This window comes from Strigops habroptila, chromosome Z (genome assembly GCF_004027225.2).
Source record: "Strigops habroptila isolate Jane chromosome Z, bStrHab1.2.pri, whole genome shotgun sequence".
NCBI lineage: Eukaryota > Metazoa > Chordata > Aves > Psittaciformes > Psittacidae > Strigops > Strigops habroptila.
The window spans coordinates 21,759,145-21,775,619 of record NC_044302.2 but is presented as its reverse complement, the minus strand read 5'-3'; the positions used below and the strand labels follow the sequence as shown (position 1 = coordinate 21,775,619).

The 16,475-nt window shown below is 58.3% G+C and overlaps 1 protein-coding gene across 4 annotated transcripts; it reads left to right on the top strand.

Moving 5' to 3' along the window:
• Nucleotides 1–1,752: 1,752 nt before the first annotated feature.
• SLC9A5 (solute carrier family 9 member A5) lies at nucleotides 1,753–16,357 on the top strand. Of its 4 annotated transcripts, none has more exons than XM_030470768.1 (16): nucleotides 1,753–1,933; nucleotides 6,970–7,272; nucleotides 7,949–8,112; nucleotides 8,409–8,487; nucleotides 8,887–9,064; nucleotides 9,198–9,418; nucleotides 9,604–9,806; nucleotides 10,505–10,594; nucleotides 10,698–10,768; nucleotides 11,620–11,749; nucleotides 11,926–12,014; nucleotides 12,194–12,320; nucleotides 12,450–12,620; nucleotides 13,574–13,643; nucleotides 13,882–14,013; nucleotides 14,297–16,357. In XM_030470768.1, exons 1-16 carry the CDS (start codon nucleotides 1,801–1,803, stop codon nucleotides 14,761–14,763), a joined length of 2,628 nt encoding a protein of 875 aa, XP_030326628.1. In that variant the 5' UTR covers nucleotides 1,753–1,800; the 3' UTR covers nucleotides 14,764–16,357. The 4 variants fall into 4 exon arrangements, with proteins under 4 accessions (XP_030326628.1, XP_030326627.1, XP_030326629.1 ...); XM_030470767.1 differs by having other exon boundaries at nucleotides 13,574–13,664; XM_030470769.1 differs by lacking the exons at nucleotides 1,753–1,933; nucleotides 6,970–7,272 and adding an exon at nucleotides 7,530–7,651 and having other exon boundaries at nucleotides 13,574–13,664.
• The last annotated feature ends 118 nt before the right edge of the window (nucleotides 16,358–16,475 follow it).

The window sequence follows — 16,475 nt, the reverse complement described above, 5'->3', positions numbered from 1 at the left end:
TCCGGGAGATCCTCCGGAGGATGCTCCTGGGCATGCTCCAGGGAATGCTCCGGTGGGATCCGGGGATGCTCCGGGGTATGGTCCAGAGGATGCTCCAGCGGATGCTCCGGAGGAGTCCAGGGGATGGTCCAGAGGATGCTCTGGGGGATGCTTCGGGGGGGTCCAGGGGGATCTGGGGGATGCTCCAGCGGGCCCCGTGGGGTTCGGGGGGGCTCCGGGGTGCCGGTGGGTCTTACGCACCCCAGAGCCGGAGGGGCAGCGGGCCAGCTCGGTGCCTCCAAGGCCGGTGTTGATGCAAACGAGGGTGTTGCGCATCCAGGGTGTTGATGTTAACGAGAACATACAAAATGGACAGGGTAGTGTTCTATGGTGGGCTTGGAAAGGAGGATGCAAAGGGGAGCTGGGACCCTCCGGAGGACCCCCAGGAGGAGCGCAGCTGCACCAGTGGTGGGCACACAGGCAGGTTTCATCTCCCTTGGACTCAGCGCAAAGCACAACCCTGCAAGGAAAAGCTTTAGCAAAGGTGATTTGACCTTCTTTTTGATGGCATACTGGGCAGTGCCAATAGCCCAACATAGTGGAGCAGTGTTCCTCTCACTCATGGCTCCAGCCTGGGCTCCGAGTAGGAGCGAGGTGTGAACAGGCTGGGGGAGCTTTGCAGAGACCCCCATGCAGTAGCACAGGCTGGGTTCAAGAGGCCAGGGCAGCAGGGCAGGACCAGCCTGCACGAGGCAAGGCAAAGGGGGATTTAATTACACCTTTGGCAACTTAAAAGGGAAACAGGAGGCAGCTACTTCTCAGTGCAGCCCTTGCAAGGCCTTTCCTGCGCCTGCGTGGCCAAGGTGTGCTTTTGTCCATGCTCCAGGGACACATAGACGCAGCTCAGAGCTGGGTCCCCATGAAGTGTGCCTTCCTGCCCCCTGCCAGGCAGCACCACTGCTCCCCGGGCTGTCAGACATCCCTCACTGCCCCCTCAGGCCATGAGGCCCTGGATCTGGGACCGCAGGGATGGGGTGTGGGAGATGGGGCACCTCCTGAAGCAGAGGGGACAGCCCAGGGTCGGTGGGCAAGTGGGAGTTTTTAGGGGTGTCTGAGAGGGGCTGAGGAGAGGAGGAGTACCCCTCTAGAATGCTCCCAGGCTGATGCTCAGGCAGCGGCTGGGACAGGGATGGGTGGTCTCGGCTGGCAGCAGGAGGGGCGCTAGGGAGACTGGGAACATGATTGGTGCAGGTGGGCTGAGCCAGGGTGAGGGGACTTGGGCAGAGCAGGGGTGCCAGTGGAGAGCACGGGGCACTGACGTGATGCAGGAGGCACAGGGGTGGTGTCAGGGAGGAGTGGAGCAGCGGGCACCAGGGTGATTAGGGTGGCACCGGGGAAGTTGCAGGGAGGAGAGGGGCAGGGGTCTGGCATGGGGCAGGGGTCCAGGGCGGGGACACTGGCCGGGTAGGGGGGTACCGGCTCCGGTGCAGAGGCATCAGGCTGATACGGGGGGGGACCGTGGCCGGCGCGGGGAGCCGAGGTGTGGCAAGGGAACACCGGAGGGGGTGCAGGGACACTGGAGGGGACCGAGGCCGGCACAGGCGGACACCGGGGGGTGCAGTCGAGCCGGGTCGGAGCGGGATGCGCGGGGTGTGCAGTACCGGGAGGATCGGCGGGGGGGGGAGCGGCGGGCGGAGCCGGTGGCGCGGGGCGGAGGGGGGGGCCGGCCCGGCGCGGCCCCACGTGCGCGTGACGCGGGCGGGGGCCGGTATCGCGGCAGAGCGGCGGGGAGAGGCAGGAGCGGCGCGGAGGGATGCGGCCATGCAGCCGCTGGCGGCCTCCCCTGGCCCCGCCGCCCCGGCGGGCGCTGAGCTGCTGCGGTGGCAGTGGCGGGAGGTGCAGGCGCCCTGCCTGGTGGCCGCCTGGATCCTAGTGGCCAGCCTGGCCAAGATCGGTGAGTGTCCGTGTGTCCCGTCCTTCCCCCACTTCCCCAGCTCCGGGCCACCGGGCCACCAGGAGCCGCTGCGCCCATCGCGGGAGGGCAGGGTGAGATACGACATCCCTGCATGCGGGGTGAGGGGTGTCACTGCATCCCAGGACACAGGTCATGGGGACAAATGGGGACCATCATCTGACCAACCATCCTCGGCTGGGCTGCGGTGCCCGGCACGACCCCACGGCTCATCCCTCGTCCCCTTCCGTGGGGAAGGAAGGCAACAGCCGGAGGAACAACGCAGGGGTCCGGGCCCGTTTTCCCTGCGATTGATGGATGGATGGGTGGGCACAGGGGGAGGGCTCATGGGAAGAGCTGAGCAGAGATGCCCCAAAAAATGTCCCGTGCCCCAGAGACTGGCACAGCGCATGCCATCAGCTGGGCTGGAGACTGCTTGATCTCGCCCCAGCCCCAGGAAGTGCATCCAGTGGTGCCGGTGTCAGACAAGACGTGTCCGAGAAGCCTGGGGATGGGTTTTTACCTGTGATCCCCTGCTGTGGGTCACTCCACATTCACATGGCCGCAGGCTCTTGTGCTCCCTGGCACAGGACCATGCAAATGGAGGGAGGCAAGGAGGAGGAGGAAGGTGCAAGGAGGAGGTGGGTGAGGTGCTGCAGGGCTGTGCCCCCCCTGCACCCTGGGTGCTGGCGAGGGGATGCCCGTGTGTGGGTGCTGACCAGGGTCCCCAGAGGGCTCGTCCCCAACAGTGCCCCTGAGCTGGGCCCAGGGGACGAGACTGTGACCTTGAGGCAGGTTTGTTTCCTCCTTGGGGGCTACACTGTGGGCACAGCCCCTGTGGCAGGGGGCACAGGCACCCTCATAGTTTGGAGCTGGCTGATGAAATGTGGGTTCAGAGTTAGGTGGGGGAGACTTTGAGCAGCCAGGGACCAGCAGTAGGTCTCGGTACGCAGGGTTCAGCCTCCACTGTGACCACCAGCTGGCCTCTGCCTGTCCCAAGCATCATCAAACCCACTGCCGTGCAGCTCGCACTCCTCTCCTTCCTCGCCTTCTCGCAAGGGAGATCTAAAGCATCGAGAGGAATGAATTAAAGGGCGTCGCAGGCTTAAAACCATAACCCTCTGTCTTCAGCTCTGCCACCTCCAGCTGCCGAGCGCATCCCTCCTACCTGCAGAAGATCAGAGAGACGATTCCTTTCCTTGGCTTTTATCTGATTCTCTCAAATGTCTCCCCGGAGCTGCTCCCTATGTGGGTTTCCCTTGATGTGCTCCCATCACCACCCTTGCCTTTGTCCCAGCAGGGATGCTGGGGGGGACGTGAGCTGGGGCTATTCCCAAGTCCCCAACCCTGCCATGCTCTTCCAGGCCTGAGGCAAGCTGATGGCCACTCTCCATCTGGGAGACAAACCCCAATGGCTAGTAGCTCTGGGCTGCCTGGCTCAGTGCATCCAGTGTGTCCAATGGATACTGGGAGCCTGGCGCCAGGAGTGACACCAGACCTGGGCACAGGGCTGCAGGCAGTCCCCTCCAGTAGGTCACTCCACATCCACATAGCCTCAGGCTCTCATGCTCCCCGGCACGGGACCATGCAGCTGGTGTCCCTGGAGGTGGTACACATGGTCCCCATGGCACATGGGAATCCAGGGAGGAGATGGAGCCAGGGTGAAGGATGCTGGGGAGCAGAGGGGCAGTGCTGGCTGCAGTACCGTGGACGCTGGGTGTAGGCTGGCGCAGAGGAGCCATTGGAGCTGTGGCACTGGTCTGCCAGTTCACAGTCCTGTGACTGCAGGGGAGGAAGTGGCCCTGCGCCTGGGTGATAGGGAAATGACACTGTGGTCTCTGTTCTCCGAGGCAGTCACGGTGCCAGGGTGCCCCAAGCCAGCAAACATCCGGGGCGGGGAGAAGATGGTTTGGGTGTTGCCTTCCTGCACAGCAAGGCATCATCCAGGCTTTGCTGCCTTTTCCGTCCTTGGTCAGAGCACATGTCTGCTTGAATGGGGTGAGGGGAGAGGGAAGTGATCAGCATTGCTCCAAACATGCTCCTCGCCCACAGCTGCCCCATAAGCAGGGCTTTGCCGGAATCATAGAATCCCAGACTGGTTTGGGTTGGAAGGGAGTTTAAAGCTCATCTAGTTCCAACCGCTGCCACAGGCAGGGACACCTTCCCCTAGAGCAGGTTGCTCCAGGCCCCGTCCAACCTGGCCTTGAACACCTAATGATGTTCCTTGGACAGAATTTGGCTACCCTTGAAGTTAAGGGCTGAATTGCCATTGAATTTAAGGTGAAATGGTGGTGACTTTTCTCCACCCAGCAGCATCCCCATGCGTCACAATCCTCTCCCCTTGCACCACCACCTCTGTCCCCAGGTGCTCATGTCTTGGTTTAGGTTTCACCATTTTAGGTGAAACCTAAACCCTGGTTTAGGTTTCACCATTTCTCCAGCACCAAAGGAACAGAGGCGGGTTTTGGACTCGAGTCTTCCCAATGGCAAATTCTGTATTATGAATGCCTGAGAGTGGATTATGGCTCTGAAGTTAATTCACGTGTGGCTAAGTTACTGTTGCTGTGGGAACCTTTATTGCTGAAATCCTTGACTAGCATGTGTAAAATTAGAGCTCATTCCATCCATCCCTGCTGGCTGCTCCCCACGGCACAAAGGAGCTCATGTGCTGACATTCACTTGGGAGGATGGCAGCATTCCCCCTTAGCCAGGGGATTTTTAAACAAGCAGGGTCTTTCTCATCAATGCTGCTCCCTTCCTTGCCCAAGTTTTTGGCTTGGGGGAAGGAATGATGGATGACAGCCAGGAGCCATGTCCCCATAGCATCTCTGTGGGCTCTCCTGGGTCTCTCCAGCCAGGCAGGGCATACCTCCACAGCATGGGGAGCGCAGATGGGTTGCCAAAGCAGGCATCTTGGCAATGCTCCCAAGTGTGCAGAAAGGAGCTGGACGCTATGTTCCTTTCTGGAAAACTTGGGAGCTGTGTTCCCGTGGGTGGGAAGTGATTTCGCAGCGTGCTGCAGGCACTGTGCACCCACCAGCGCTGCCTTTGGTGGGCTTGCGTGGGGTGAGCAGGGCTCTGCCATGGCTTCTGTGGTCATTTAGCAGGAATTCTGCTGGACTGGAGCTCAGCCAGCCCTTCTCCAGGCTGTGGGTTTGCTGGGAAGGCTGTAGCGTCCATATCGCTCCTGCCTCCATGGCTGAATCAAGTGGAGGCAGTTGGGGGCAAGGGGGATGCCTCAGGCTCTGCAGCCAAGCCGCAGAGCCATGGCTTGGCCATGGGTGCTCTGCAGCTCTTTCCTCTTGAGGTGGTTGCCCGTCTGCTCATGGCTGTGGCAGTGTTCCCGGTGTGTTAAGGCAGGGAAGCAGTGCTGGAGATCACCAGGATGACAGGGACATGGCTCACCATGCCAACAAGCAGTGCTGGTCACTGAGAAGGTCTCAGCAAGAGGAAAAGCAGCCCTTAGCCTCCAGGTTTGGTGGTGGGCTCAAAGATGTTGTCTCTGGTTAAGAACCATATCTCTGAGGTTGAATTATCTCCTCTAATTCAGTGCTCAGCTGCAGCAAAGGAAAGCAAATCAACTAAGGGGTGTTAGGAAAGGAGAAGGGAAGAACAGGAGACCATGGCCTCAGTTCCCAGGGTGTCTGCATCTCAGGGACTCTGGGACCCATCCCAGAAAGGATAGAGCAGAGCTGGGACAGGTTCAAAGGGCATGGAAACCTGCTGATGAAGTGCTGCCTGTTCCTGGGCTCCTCTCTGAGTCTACGGCACTGGAGACAGGACCCTGGGCTATGCAGAACTTGTGGTGTGTCCATGGCGGTTCCTAAGGAGGGAAGAAGCTGAGTGACCTAGGGTTGGTGCGTGACCACGACACAGCTTTCCTTCTGGCAGGATGACTTGGCACAAGCAATGGGCACCTCTAATCCAGCTAAAGGGCTTTAGGGACCGGGTTTTGCGTTGACAGCAGGGCTGGGCTTGCAGCCAAGTGATGGCTCAGAGGCTGCCGTGTTGTCACTTGTACCTGCTGGCTGCTCAAGGACAGAGGTGGCTCTGGAACCCAATGCCCAGAAGGAGGTTTCTTCATCTGATGGGCAAGTCATGCTAGAGAGGTGGGCTGGATGAATGGCAGAACTTAACAATGAGGGGGGCAAAACCGCTGTGACCCTCAACAGCCTTGCCCCAAGCACTGCCCTTTGAGGGGTACCAAAAATACAGCACTCTACACCAGGGAGGAAAAATCCTCAGGGATGGGGGCTTGCCCACCTGAAAGCTGGAATGATTTGTGATTACACACGATGCCCTGGCCTTGGGGACTCGTTTCTGGAGGAATGAGTGCCCTGTGCTATCTGGTGTGACATCTTGCTGGCTTGTGCCTGAGCTGCAGGCTCACTGCCATATTGCCGATGGATGAATACCAGGACATAGCCTGCAGGCTTTAAAAATATATCCTGGTCCGTGGCAGCTTAAGATTCGGTCCAAACCTTGCAGGGAATAAACTGATCTCTAGATCTGCAGCTCCTGTGTGCCTGATTTTTGCATGCAGGTAGGTTAGCTGGTGCTGAGGGCATGGAGACTGCCTTGTGCTTCAGTGGTTTGCATGCTCCCTCTGCTTGCTCAGATGGCTGCAAACAAGGTCACCCCATCACCACAGCTGAGCATCCTCATCTCTGAGTGGGGTAGTGTGTCCCGGTGAACCAGGATGTCTCGGACAGCAGCCAGCATTGCTTGTGACACTGTGAGCGTGCTCACTGGCTGCTTTGATCCGTTAAGGGCAGATACCAGAGGCCAAGCAAAGCAAAATGCCTGGCTGCTTGGCTTTATAGGCAGCGGCTGAGGAGGAAAGGGAGATCCCAAAAGGCCAGGGACCTGAAATCCTGACCTGGGAGCTAGCTGGAAGGTCTGCGCACACATGGCCACAAAGCAGCCTTAATTGCTCCCTTGTCCTCTCTGGGGTCTGCCATATGCCAGCCAAGCCTTCTGTGAAGCTTGTAGATGTTTTGCCTATTTAGCTGATGCTCTCATTCCTCCTTTCCTTCTAGTTTTCCACCTGTCAAGGAAGGTGACATCCATCGTCCCAGAGAGCTGCCTCCTCATCCTGCTGGGACTGGGCCTGGGGGGCATCGTGTTGGCTGTGGCGAAGAAAGCTGAGTACCAGCTGGAGCCCAACATGTTCTTCCTCTTTCTTCTGCCCCCCATCGTGCTCGACTCGGGCTACTTCATGCCCAGCCGGCTGTTCTTTGACAACATCGGTGCCATCCTTACCTACGCAGTGATGGGCACGCTCTGGAACTCCTTCACCACTGGCACTGCGCTCTGGGGGCTGCACTGGGCCGGGCTCATGGGTGTGTACAGGGCTGTTCAGCTTAGACCACATCCCCAACCCAACCAACCATCCCCATCACCCAACCCAAAAGATGGACACACCCAAGTTCAGAGCCCACTGCCCGGCCCTGCCATGGATTCCCAGGAATTACAGCAGGAGCAGGGTCCTGGCATCCCGGGAACTGTGCTCTGGCAGGACCGTCAAGCATGCAGGACAAACGGGTCCAGCTTGGCACTGGGTGACTCATGTCTTTGCTATTTTTGTCCCAGACCTTGACTAGCTCTGCTGGCTCACTGCTGTGTTCCCTGTCCTTGGCTGGAGCCACTGGCCCTCGCTGGCCTGGGCTGTGTTTTGAGCTCTCCTGAGTCCCCAGGAACCGCTTGACGCCTGGACCTGAGGTGGGGCTGCTAAGCCTCCTTTGGTCCATACCTACTGGAGGGGCAGTGATGCACCTGGGTGCAAGGGGGACATCCAAACCTTACTGCTCTCACGTTGCAGCAAGGATGTGCTGAGCCCCACTTTGCTTGTGAGACCCCAGGGGTCTGGGAGCACTCCCAGGCTCAGCCCACCACATCCCAAGGTGGGATGCTGCAGCCAAATGACCAGGAGCAGATGAGGAACTGGCTTGTTTCAGGCTGGTGGGAGGGGCTCTGGGGCAGATGGTCTGCCTGAGCTCTGCCCTTCTGTCCTAGCAGATCCAGGCGTTGAAGCTGGGCTGATGGATTTCCTGCTCTTCGGCAGCCTCATCTCAGCTGTGGACCCCGTGGCAGTGCTGGCTGTCTTTGAAGAGGTCCATGTAAATGAGACCCTCTTCATCATCGTGTTTGGCGAGTCTCTCCTGAATGATGCTGTCACCGTGGTGAGTTGGACCTTGGGGGACCCTAATGTGGAGGCAGGTGTGGGCCAGGGCGCCGGAGCCCCCCAGGATAGGCAGAGGATGCAGGTGACATCCCCAAGCAGGGGGCAGCCCCATGCCGTCTTGGTCTTTCCTCTCTCCTGGCCCTATGGGACTTTGCCTGTCGAGATGAGCTGTGTTACCTGGCAGATTTGTGGTGGGTGATGCCTCTGCTGCAGGGTACATCCTGTCCGTGGGTGCTGTCCCTCTCAAGGCAGGACAATACCCTGCCTTCCCCAAGGGATTTGCCTTGCCTGCAGGTGCTGTACAAGGTCTTCAACTCTTTTGTGGAGCTGGGCCCGGCACACATCCATGCCACAGACTACGTGAAGGGGGTAGGTGAGTATGTGCCCCACCAGCCCCTCCACCTTCTCCTCCAGCATGGTAGTGCTGGGGGCAAGCACAGGTGCTGTCCTACTCTGTGGCAGTGAGCACCACAGCTCTGCCTTCTCCATCCTAGTGGTCACACAATCAGAATAATAGAATCATAATCATAAAATCAACTAGGTTGGAAAAAAACTTCAAGGTCATTAAGTCCAACTGTTCCCCAGCACTGCCAAGGCCACCACTGAACCATGTCACTAAGGGCCTCATCTACACATCCTGGCTGTCATCCAGGAATACTTTGGTGGGGACCCGGGTGGGAGCGCAAAGGCCAGCCCAGCATGGTATGGTCATGGAGGCACAGGAGTTGGGCTTGATTGCTTCTGGTGCAGATGAGTCTTCTCTCCCCATCAGCTTCTTTCTTCCTGGTGAGCCTGGGGGGCACAGCCGTGGGGCTGCTCTTTGCCTTCCTCCTGGCCCTGATCACACGGTTCACCAAGCGCGTGCGCATCATCGAGCCACTGTTCGTTTTCCTCCTGGCCTACGTTGCGTACCTTGCTGCTGAGATGGTCTCACTCTCCTCCATCCTGGCGTGAGTCCCGGGGCATCCCATGGAGGGAGGGTCCAGGAAATCTGGGGTGCAGTGCTGAGCAGCAAGAGGTGGTGAGCAGATCCGCTCCTCATCCCACCACAAGGTCATGCCAGCTCCTTCTGCCCCTCTGCAGAGTCACCTTCTGTGGGATCTGCTGCAAGAAGTACGTGGAAGCCAACATCTCCCAGAAGTCCCGTACCACAGTCAAGTACACCATGAAGACACTGGCCAGCAGCTCAGAGACCATCATCTTCATGTTTCTGGGCATCTCAGCTGTAGACACCTCCAAATGGGCATGGGACACAGCACTGGTGCTGGGCACCCTGTTCTTTATCCTGCTCTTCAGAGCTCTGGGTCAGTCTGCCCCTCGGTGCTTCTGTCCAGTAGCACCCAGCTCTTTTAATTCCAAAAGGTGGCATCTCCCAAGAAACGCTGGGGCATGAGGCCAGCCACGGCTCCTGGCTGGGGTTTGCCCCATCTCCAGGAGCATCCCAGCATCCCTGCCAGCACCCCAGGCTCTCCTTCTCCTTCTTCCCTAGGCGTCGTCCTGCAGACCTGTGTGCTCAACCGCTTCCGCCTCATCCCTCTGGACAGGATCGACCAAGTGGTCATGTCATATGGTGGCCTCCGCGGGGCCGTGGCCTTTGCCCTGGTCATCCTGCTGGACAGGACAAAGGTGAAAGCCAAGGACTACTTTGTGGCAACGACCATCGTGGTGGTGTTCTTCACTGTCATCGTGCAGGTGAGGATGGGCACTGTGACCTTCTCCAGTGCTGCCTTCTTGTCCCAGAGCTGGCCTGAGGGGCCAGGTGGACGCCTGGGGATATGTGCTTGGGGCAAGTACTTCTTTTCAAGTAACCTTTGGTTCTTGGTGCCTCCTGGCACTTCATCCATCACTAGGTTGGTGTGCAGGACCACAGTGGTGACTGTTGCAATGGTGGGGCCATGGCCCACATTGTTTCCCCATTGGCTTCTTGTTCTGGGACTGGCTTCAACAGCAGCAACAGTGTGTTGAGAATGTTCTCTTTACAAAGCTGCTGATGGCCCCTGGCTCTGCAGTCCCTGCACCCCGGGAAGGGGAGCCCAAGGGTGAATGGATGCAATCCTAGGGGAAGGGGGACTTGAGGGAGTATAACGTGGTTACTGCCTTGGATGGGAGCATCGCCAAGGTTGCAGGCACAGAGGGTCGGGTTGGTAGGGTATGCGCTGCTGGCATAGCTGCTGTCCCCAGTCACTTCATAGAATCACAGAATCAACTGGGTTGGAAAAGACCTTTAAGATCATCAAGACCACCCTTTACCCCAGGACTGCCAAGTCCACCACTAAACCATGTCCCTCAGTGACATGGTTTAGGGACTTCTTGCTACTTCTGCTCCCCTTGCCCCAGCCACTCACCCTCTCGCCCTCCCCGTCTTTCCCTTGCCTTTTCCTGCATTCCAGGGCCTCACCATCAAACCCCTGGTGACGTGGCTGAAGGTGAAGCGCAGTGACCACCACAAGCCCACGCTGAACGAGGAGCTGCATGAGCACGTAGGTGCTGGTGCTAGAGGCTGCCCGGCTCCCTGCACTGCCTTGGCACCCCCGGGGCACCCGCAGCCTCATCACTGCTCTCACCTTCTTCTCCTCGCTCAAGGCCTTTGACCACATCTTGGCAGCAGTGGAGGACATTGTGGGGCACCATGGCTACCATTACTGGCGGGACAAGTGAGTGTCTTAGCCAGGATCCTCTGCCGGCCACAGGTGCAAGGGGGACAAAATGCCAGCCACGGGGACATGGCAGGGTCCCCACTGGAGGACAGCTCTGCTGTAGGCAGGGCAGTAGGACCAAGAAGGCTGTATGCCCATCCATCAGTCCATCTGGAAAGGGACCATCTGCCTGCTGTTATGCAGCAGACTGAAGTACCTAAAGCATCCCAGAGAGAGGTCAGGCAGGTGGGGTTGGGGATGCTGCAGGAGCTGGCATTGCTTGCCTGTGCTGGAGCTACTGGGGGGCCGTACAGTGCCCTTGGTGGTGGCAATCATAGAATGGTTTGGGTTGGAAGGGGCTTTAAAGCTCATCCAGTTCCTGTCAAGGGCAGGGACACCTTCCACTAGACCAGATTCCTCCAAGCCCCATCCAACCTGGCCTTGAACACTGCCAGGGATGGGGCATGGGGCATGGGGCGATGGCCCAGTGCCTCTCCATGGGTGGAGAGCTGGGTGCTGAGGAGGGACTGGTCCTGTTAAGGCCTGGGCAGTGTTTCTCTGCAGCACAGCGACAGGAACAGGATGAGAAAAGCCTGTTTCCTGGAAGGGAAGTGCTCCAGCCGGGCAGCCGCTGGCCCCAGTCCCACTCCCACAGACCCACTGGTCTCTGACTTCCCCTTGGGCAGGGACAAAGAGTCAGCCTGTCCCCTGTGCTCCTGATTCCCCTGGCAGCATGTCCCTGGGCACAGCCAGGTCCTGCATGCCCAGCCTGCTTTTGGCATGCTTTGGACGCTCAACCTTGCATGGGCAGGGGTCCCTGGCTGTGGTACCCCTGAGTGCTAAACACCTGTGTCTTCATCTTATGGCAGGTGGGAACAGTTTGACAAGAAGTACCTGAGCCAGCTCCTGATGCGGAAATCTGCCTACAGGCTGCGGGATGAGATCTGGGACGTTTACTACAAGCTGAACATCCGTGATGCTATCAGCTTCGTCGACCAGGTAGGGACATATGGTGGGGACTGGGTGGTAGGATGGCCCCAACAGGAGCTGGTGGCCTGGGGTGGTGGCCCCACCATGTATGGCCACACATGTACCTGCTGGCCAGGCGGTGGGGACCCCCCCAGCGCAGTGAGTCCTTGCTGCCCTGATGTCAGCCTTGCCCTCCCATCTCCCAGGGTGGACATGTGTTCTCTGCTGCCAAGCTGGCGCTGCCCTCAATGCCCAGCCGCACGTCCATTTCAGAGTCATCAGTCACAAACCTCCTGTGAGTACGAGCATCCCCCCAAACCCCTGCGCAGACCTTGCTGGACCCCTACCTCTTCCCTTTTCGCTGGGGATGTGTTGTGCCAGGGCTGGCAGGGGGCTGGCAGGATGAGGGCAGGCAGCCCAGTCCCGCCAACTCCATCTCCATCTCCATCTCCCTCCATGTCCATCTCCCCCCAGGAGGGAGAGTGGGAGCGGTGCGTGCCTGGACCTGCAGGTGATCGACACGGTGCGGAGCCGGCGGGACAAGGAGGATGCTGCCATGCACCATGTGTTGCGAGGGAGCCTCTACAAGCCACGCCGGCGGGTGAGCACTCCCTGGCCATGGTGTGCAGCTGACCCTGAGGGTAGCAGCACCCACAAGAGGAGCAGGGATGTAGGATGCTCTGGGGGGCCAGCTGCTCACCCTGTGTCTCTTTGCCTCTCCCTCGGCCAGTACAAGGCCAGCTACAGCCGTCACTTCATCTCTCCAGATAAACAAGAGCGCCAAGACAAAGAAATCTTCCGGCAGAACATGAAGAGGCGGCTGGAGACCTTCAAGTCCACAAAGCACAACATCTGCTCCTCCAAGAGTAAGGCCAGGCTGAAGGAAAAGGGCAGAAAAAAGGCAAGCACTCCCCAACCTCCTGCTCCTTTCCTAGCTCTGAGATTTGGCCTCCCCCAGGATGCAGACAGTGGGGTGTAGGTGAGGTGCTGAAGGGCATCAGCAGCTGCAGAGACAGCGGGGAAAACTCCTCATCTCATGTCAGTCCTGCATATCATAGAATCACAGCCTGGTTTGGGTTGGAAGGGTCCTTAAAGCTCATCCAGTTCCAACCCCCTGCCATGGGCAGGGACACCTTCCACTAGAGCAGGTTGCTCCAAGCCCCTGTGTCCAACCTGGCCTTGAACACTGCCAGGGATGGGGCAGCCACAGCTTCTCTGGGCAACCTGTGCCAGGGCCTCACCACCCTCACAGGGAAGAACTTCTTCCCAAGATCTCATCTCAATCTCCCCTCTGTCAGGTTAAAGCCATTTCCCCTTGTCCTGTCCCTACAGGCCCTTGTTGAAAGCCCCTCTCCAGCTTTCTTGTAGCCCCTTTAGGCACTGGAAGCTGCTCTAAGGTCTCCTGGAGCCTTCTCTTCTCCAGGCTGAACAAGCCCAGCTCTCTCAGCCTGTCATATGCTGTGTGTGAGCATGTGGGTGTTACATGTCCATGTGTCCTCACCATGCCAGCACTGCTGTGGGGTAGCTTTTCCCTGGTCAGAGCAGCCCCAAGCCCTGAGGAAGCCCCATGTTTGTTTTCCAAGAACACTCAGCATAAAGTAGCCTGAAGAGCAGTGCAGATCCAGGCCCCGTGGCTTAAATTGAACCTTAGGTATCTTCTCTCATTCAGAGGTTTTGAAGCCATTGCATCTGAGCCGTTTATTGTAGGGCTATGAAGATGCAATGCCTAAGGGCTAGGAATCTGGCTGGGGTGAGAAGCTGGGTCCCTAGGGTTACCCTGTCTTGCAGGGACATCTGGGTTGGGGTTAGGGGTTTGCTCAGGGCAGGTCCCAGATGGTCTCTCTTCCTTCACAGAAGAACATCTCTGTGACCAGAGAGGCTCTCAATGATAAGACGCACAGAAACGTCCCCTGGCAGGATGCTGGTGAGGCCGGTGGCAGGCAAGGTTTGCAAGTCCTGCATGGGGACCTGGTGGGGTGGGATGGGATGGGATGGGATGGGATGGGATGGGATGGGAGCAGCCGCCTGTGCCCGCCTACTGCCAGCATGGTGGCACAACAGCACCAGGGGTTGTACGAGCACCAAGTCCTTCTCCCATGGGTGCAGTCCTTCCCCCACAGGGTGCCCCATCCTCCAAAGCAACTCCCCCCATCTGGCTGCAGCTCCTGTCCTGGTGATGGTCAGCTCAGAGGACGAGGAGAGTGACAGCTCAGAGACGGAGAGAGAGGACGACGAGGGGATTGTGTTCATCGCTCGAGCCACCGATGAGGTCCTGCAGGGAAAGACAGCTTCTGGTAGGCACTGGTGCTCCCATGCCAGGGCAGCTGCCGTTGAGGTAACTTGTCCTTCCTGGGGCACTAAATTGCTTTTGCCTGGGCAAACCCAAAGTCAGCAGAGCATGAATGGGAGAATCCCTGTTCTCTGTGGCTCTGGAGGCACGGCAGAGCCTCCCTGGTGGCTCCTGCATGCCTGGGCCAGCTGGCCATTTGGTGGTGGTTGGTTCTGCAATGTTTGCAGCGCCCGAGGAGAAAACGCCAGCTGTGCAAAATCTCACTGTCACTCCTTCTGCATCCCCAGACAGCCTGGATGTCTGCCCCAGCCCCTGCATCATCCCACCTTCGCCCACCTTGGCAGAGAAGGAGCTGCCATGGAAAGGAGACCAGGCTGATCTGGCTGTTTACATCTCCTCGGAGACCACCAAAATCGTGCCAGTGGATATGCAGAAGGCGTGGAACCAAAGCATCTCCTCGCTGGAGAGCATTGCTTCCCCGCCGGGCATCGAGAGTGGACCTCAGCACAGGAGGTTTGCCTGCCCTGTGCTGGAGGAGAAACCCCAGCCTACGAGTCCCGCCGTGATGGAGCAGAGCTCCTGCTTCCAGTTCCCCAGCCATGTTTCTAAGAATGGGCGGTCACAGAGTGGCAGCAGCCCCGATGGCGCTGAGCAGCAGGAGTTGCAGCCCTTGATGGCCACGGAGGAGCAGGGCAGGGTGCTGCCCACCGCGGAGCCCAGGTGGCTTATGTTCAACAGGGCGAGCCACCTCTGAGGGTACACACGGGGAAGGGCCTGTGGGCTGTGGATGGTCTGTGACTGCTCTGCTGTCTTGCATTGTAAAGCTTGTGAGTCTCCATAAACTCCAGGAGTGGCAGGAGAACCCACTACTCCTCCCAGAGCTGCACTCCAGGGTGGGCTTTGCCCATGTACCTATTGACACAAACTGGTAGATAACTGGGATTTCTGCTACAACAGCAGGTACCAGCCTCCATCCACCCAGACCCGAAACCTCATTCTTCCTCTCTGGTTCCTACGTATCTCTGCAGCTGGGAGGGCAGAGATGTTCCTCCTAGGGCCGGGATCCCAACTGGACTCCATCCTGCCGTGGCTGTGCTGCCCTGGGGTGTGTGGGTGCTGGTTAATGGGTTGTGGCTGCTTATGGGTGTAGGAGCATGGTGGAGCTGATCTCCAATCTACCTATGAGTAGACCTCTGGAGAGAGCACTGGGAGAGGCACTGGTGCATGGGAGCCCACCCACACCCAGTGATGAGCTGTTGACTTTAAGGTGGCTATAGTGCTGGTTCCTCACAGCATGCATGGGTGCACCCAGAAGGCCAGAGATGGGCTTCTTGCCATGGCAGCTCTGCATTCCTGGGTTATGGAGGTACCACATGGGCAGGGCCGTGACCTTCTCAGGACTGGGAGCAGTGCTCCTGGGCTCTGGCTCCACGAGGAGCTGGACCAGTAAACCTGTATGCACAGGGACTCCTCTAGAGCCAACCTGCTGTGCCAGCCTCACGCCTGTGGCCTGGATGTGTTCCCAAAGCTGCTGTGTTCAGCTTTCAGACTTTGCCGGGGCAGCTGCCTACACAGCATCCTTGGCATTCATCCTGCCCACATCCCAGTCTTTCCAGTTGCCTGGGGCCCATCAGCTGGGAGGGCTGGTCGTGGGGCAAGGAGTGAAGCAGCAGCAGGTATGAATGTACATCAGGAACAGGGGTGATAGGTGAGAACTGAGTGCATCTCTAAAGGTCTGTCCCTGCTACCCCCCAGCCACCCTTGGGCCCTCCTGAGAGGCTGGCGGGACCTGGTGGCAACAGCTTTGGTGTCACCCCAAAGACCAAGAATTGCTCCCCAAAAGCTGCTCTGCATGCAAAAGCTCAGCACAGCAGCTGGGCACTAGCTCCTCTGAAGGAAGAATGGGGATTTGGGCTGGTAATGCCCCAGAGCAGGTAAATAACTGCCTGTTCCAGCTACAGGGGTGTGCTGGGACAGCAGGTGACAAGGGGATACTTGGATGTACTGGGTGAGTGAGCCCAGTGTGGAGCAGGCAAGCTGGTGGTACCCCCTGGTGCTGTCAGCAAGGCTCAACAAAGGCCATTATTGTGCTTGGTACCTGTTCCACTGGATGAGCATGAAGTTTTTAAAAGGTTTTTATATAGTTTTGCATTCCTGGTATGCCTTATTCTGGTTTTGATTTCTGATATTGGGCCATACTAAATCCCTAGCCGGGTCAGTGTTTTCTGTAGCCATGGGCACCATATATGACTCAAGACTTAATCTCTTATTTGCAAGAATATTGTTTTAATGTGAAAATATATGCAGAGTATTTTGTAATGTTCAATAAATTGGAGTTGGAGCAGACATTGTGGTCTGGTTTCTCTGCTGTCTGGGAACCTCTGCACGTCCTGGTTGCTGCAGCTTCTGGTTTGGTTTTCCCTCTGTTCCTCCCCACCCGAGGCCACAGCCCCCTCTCAGACTCAC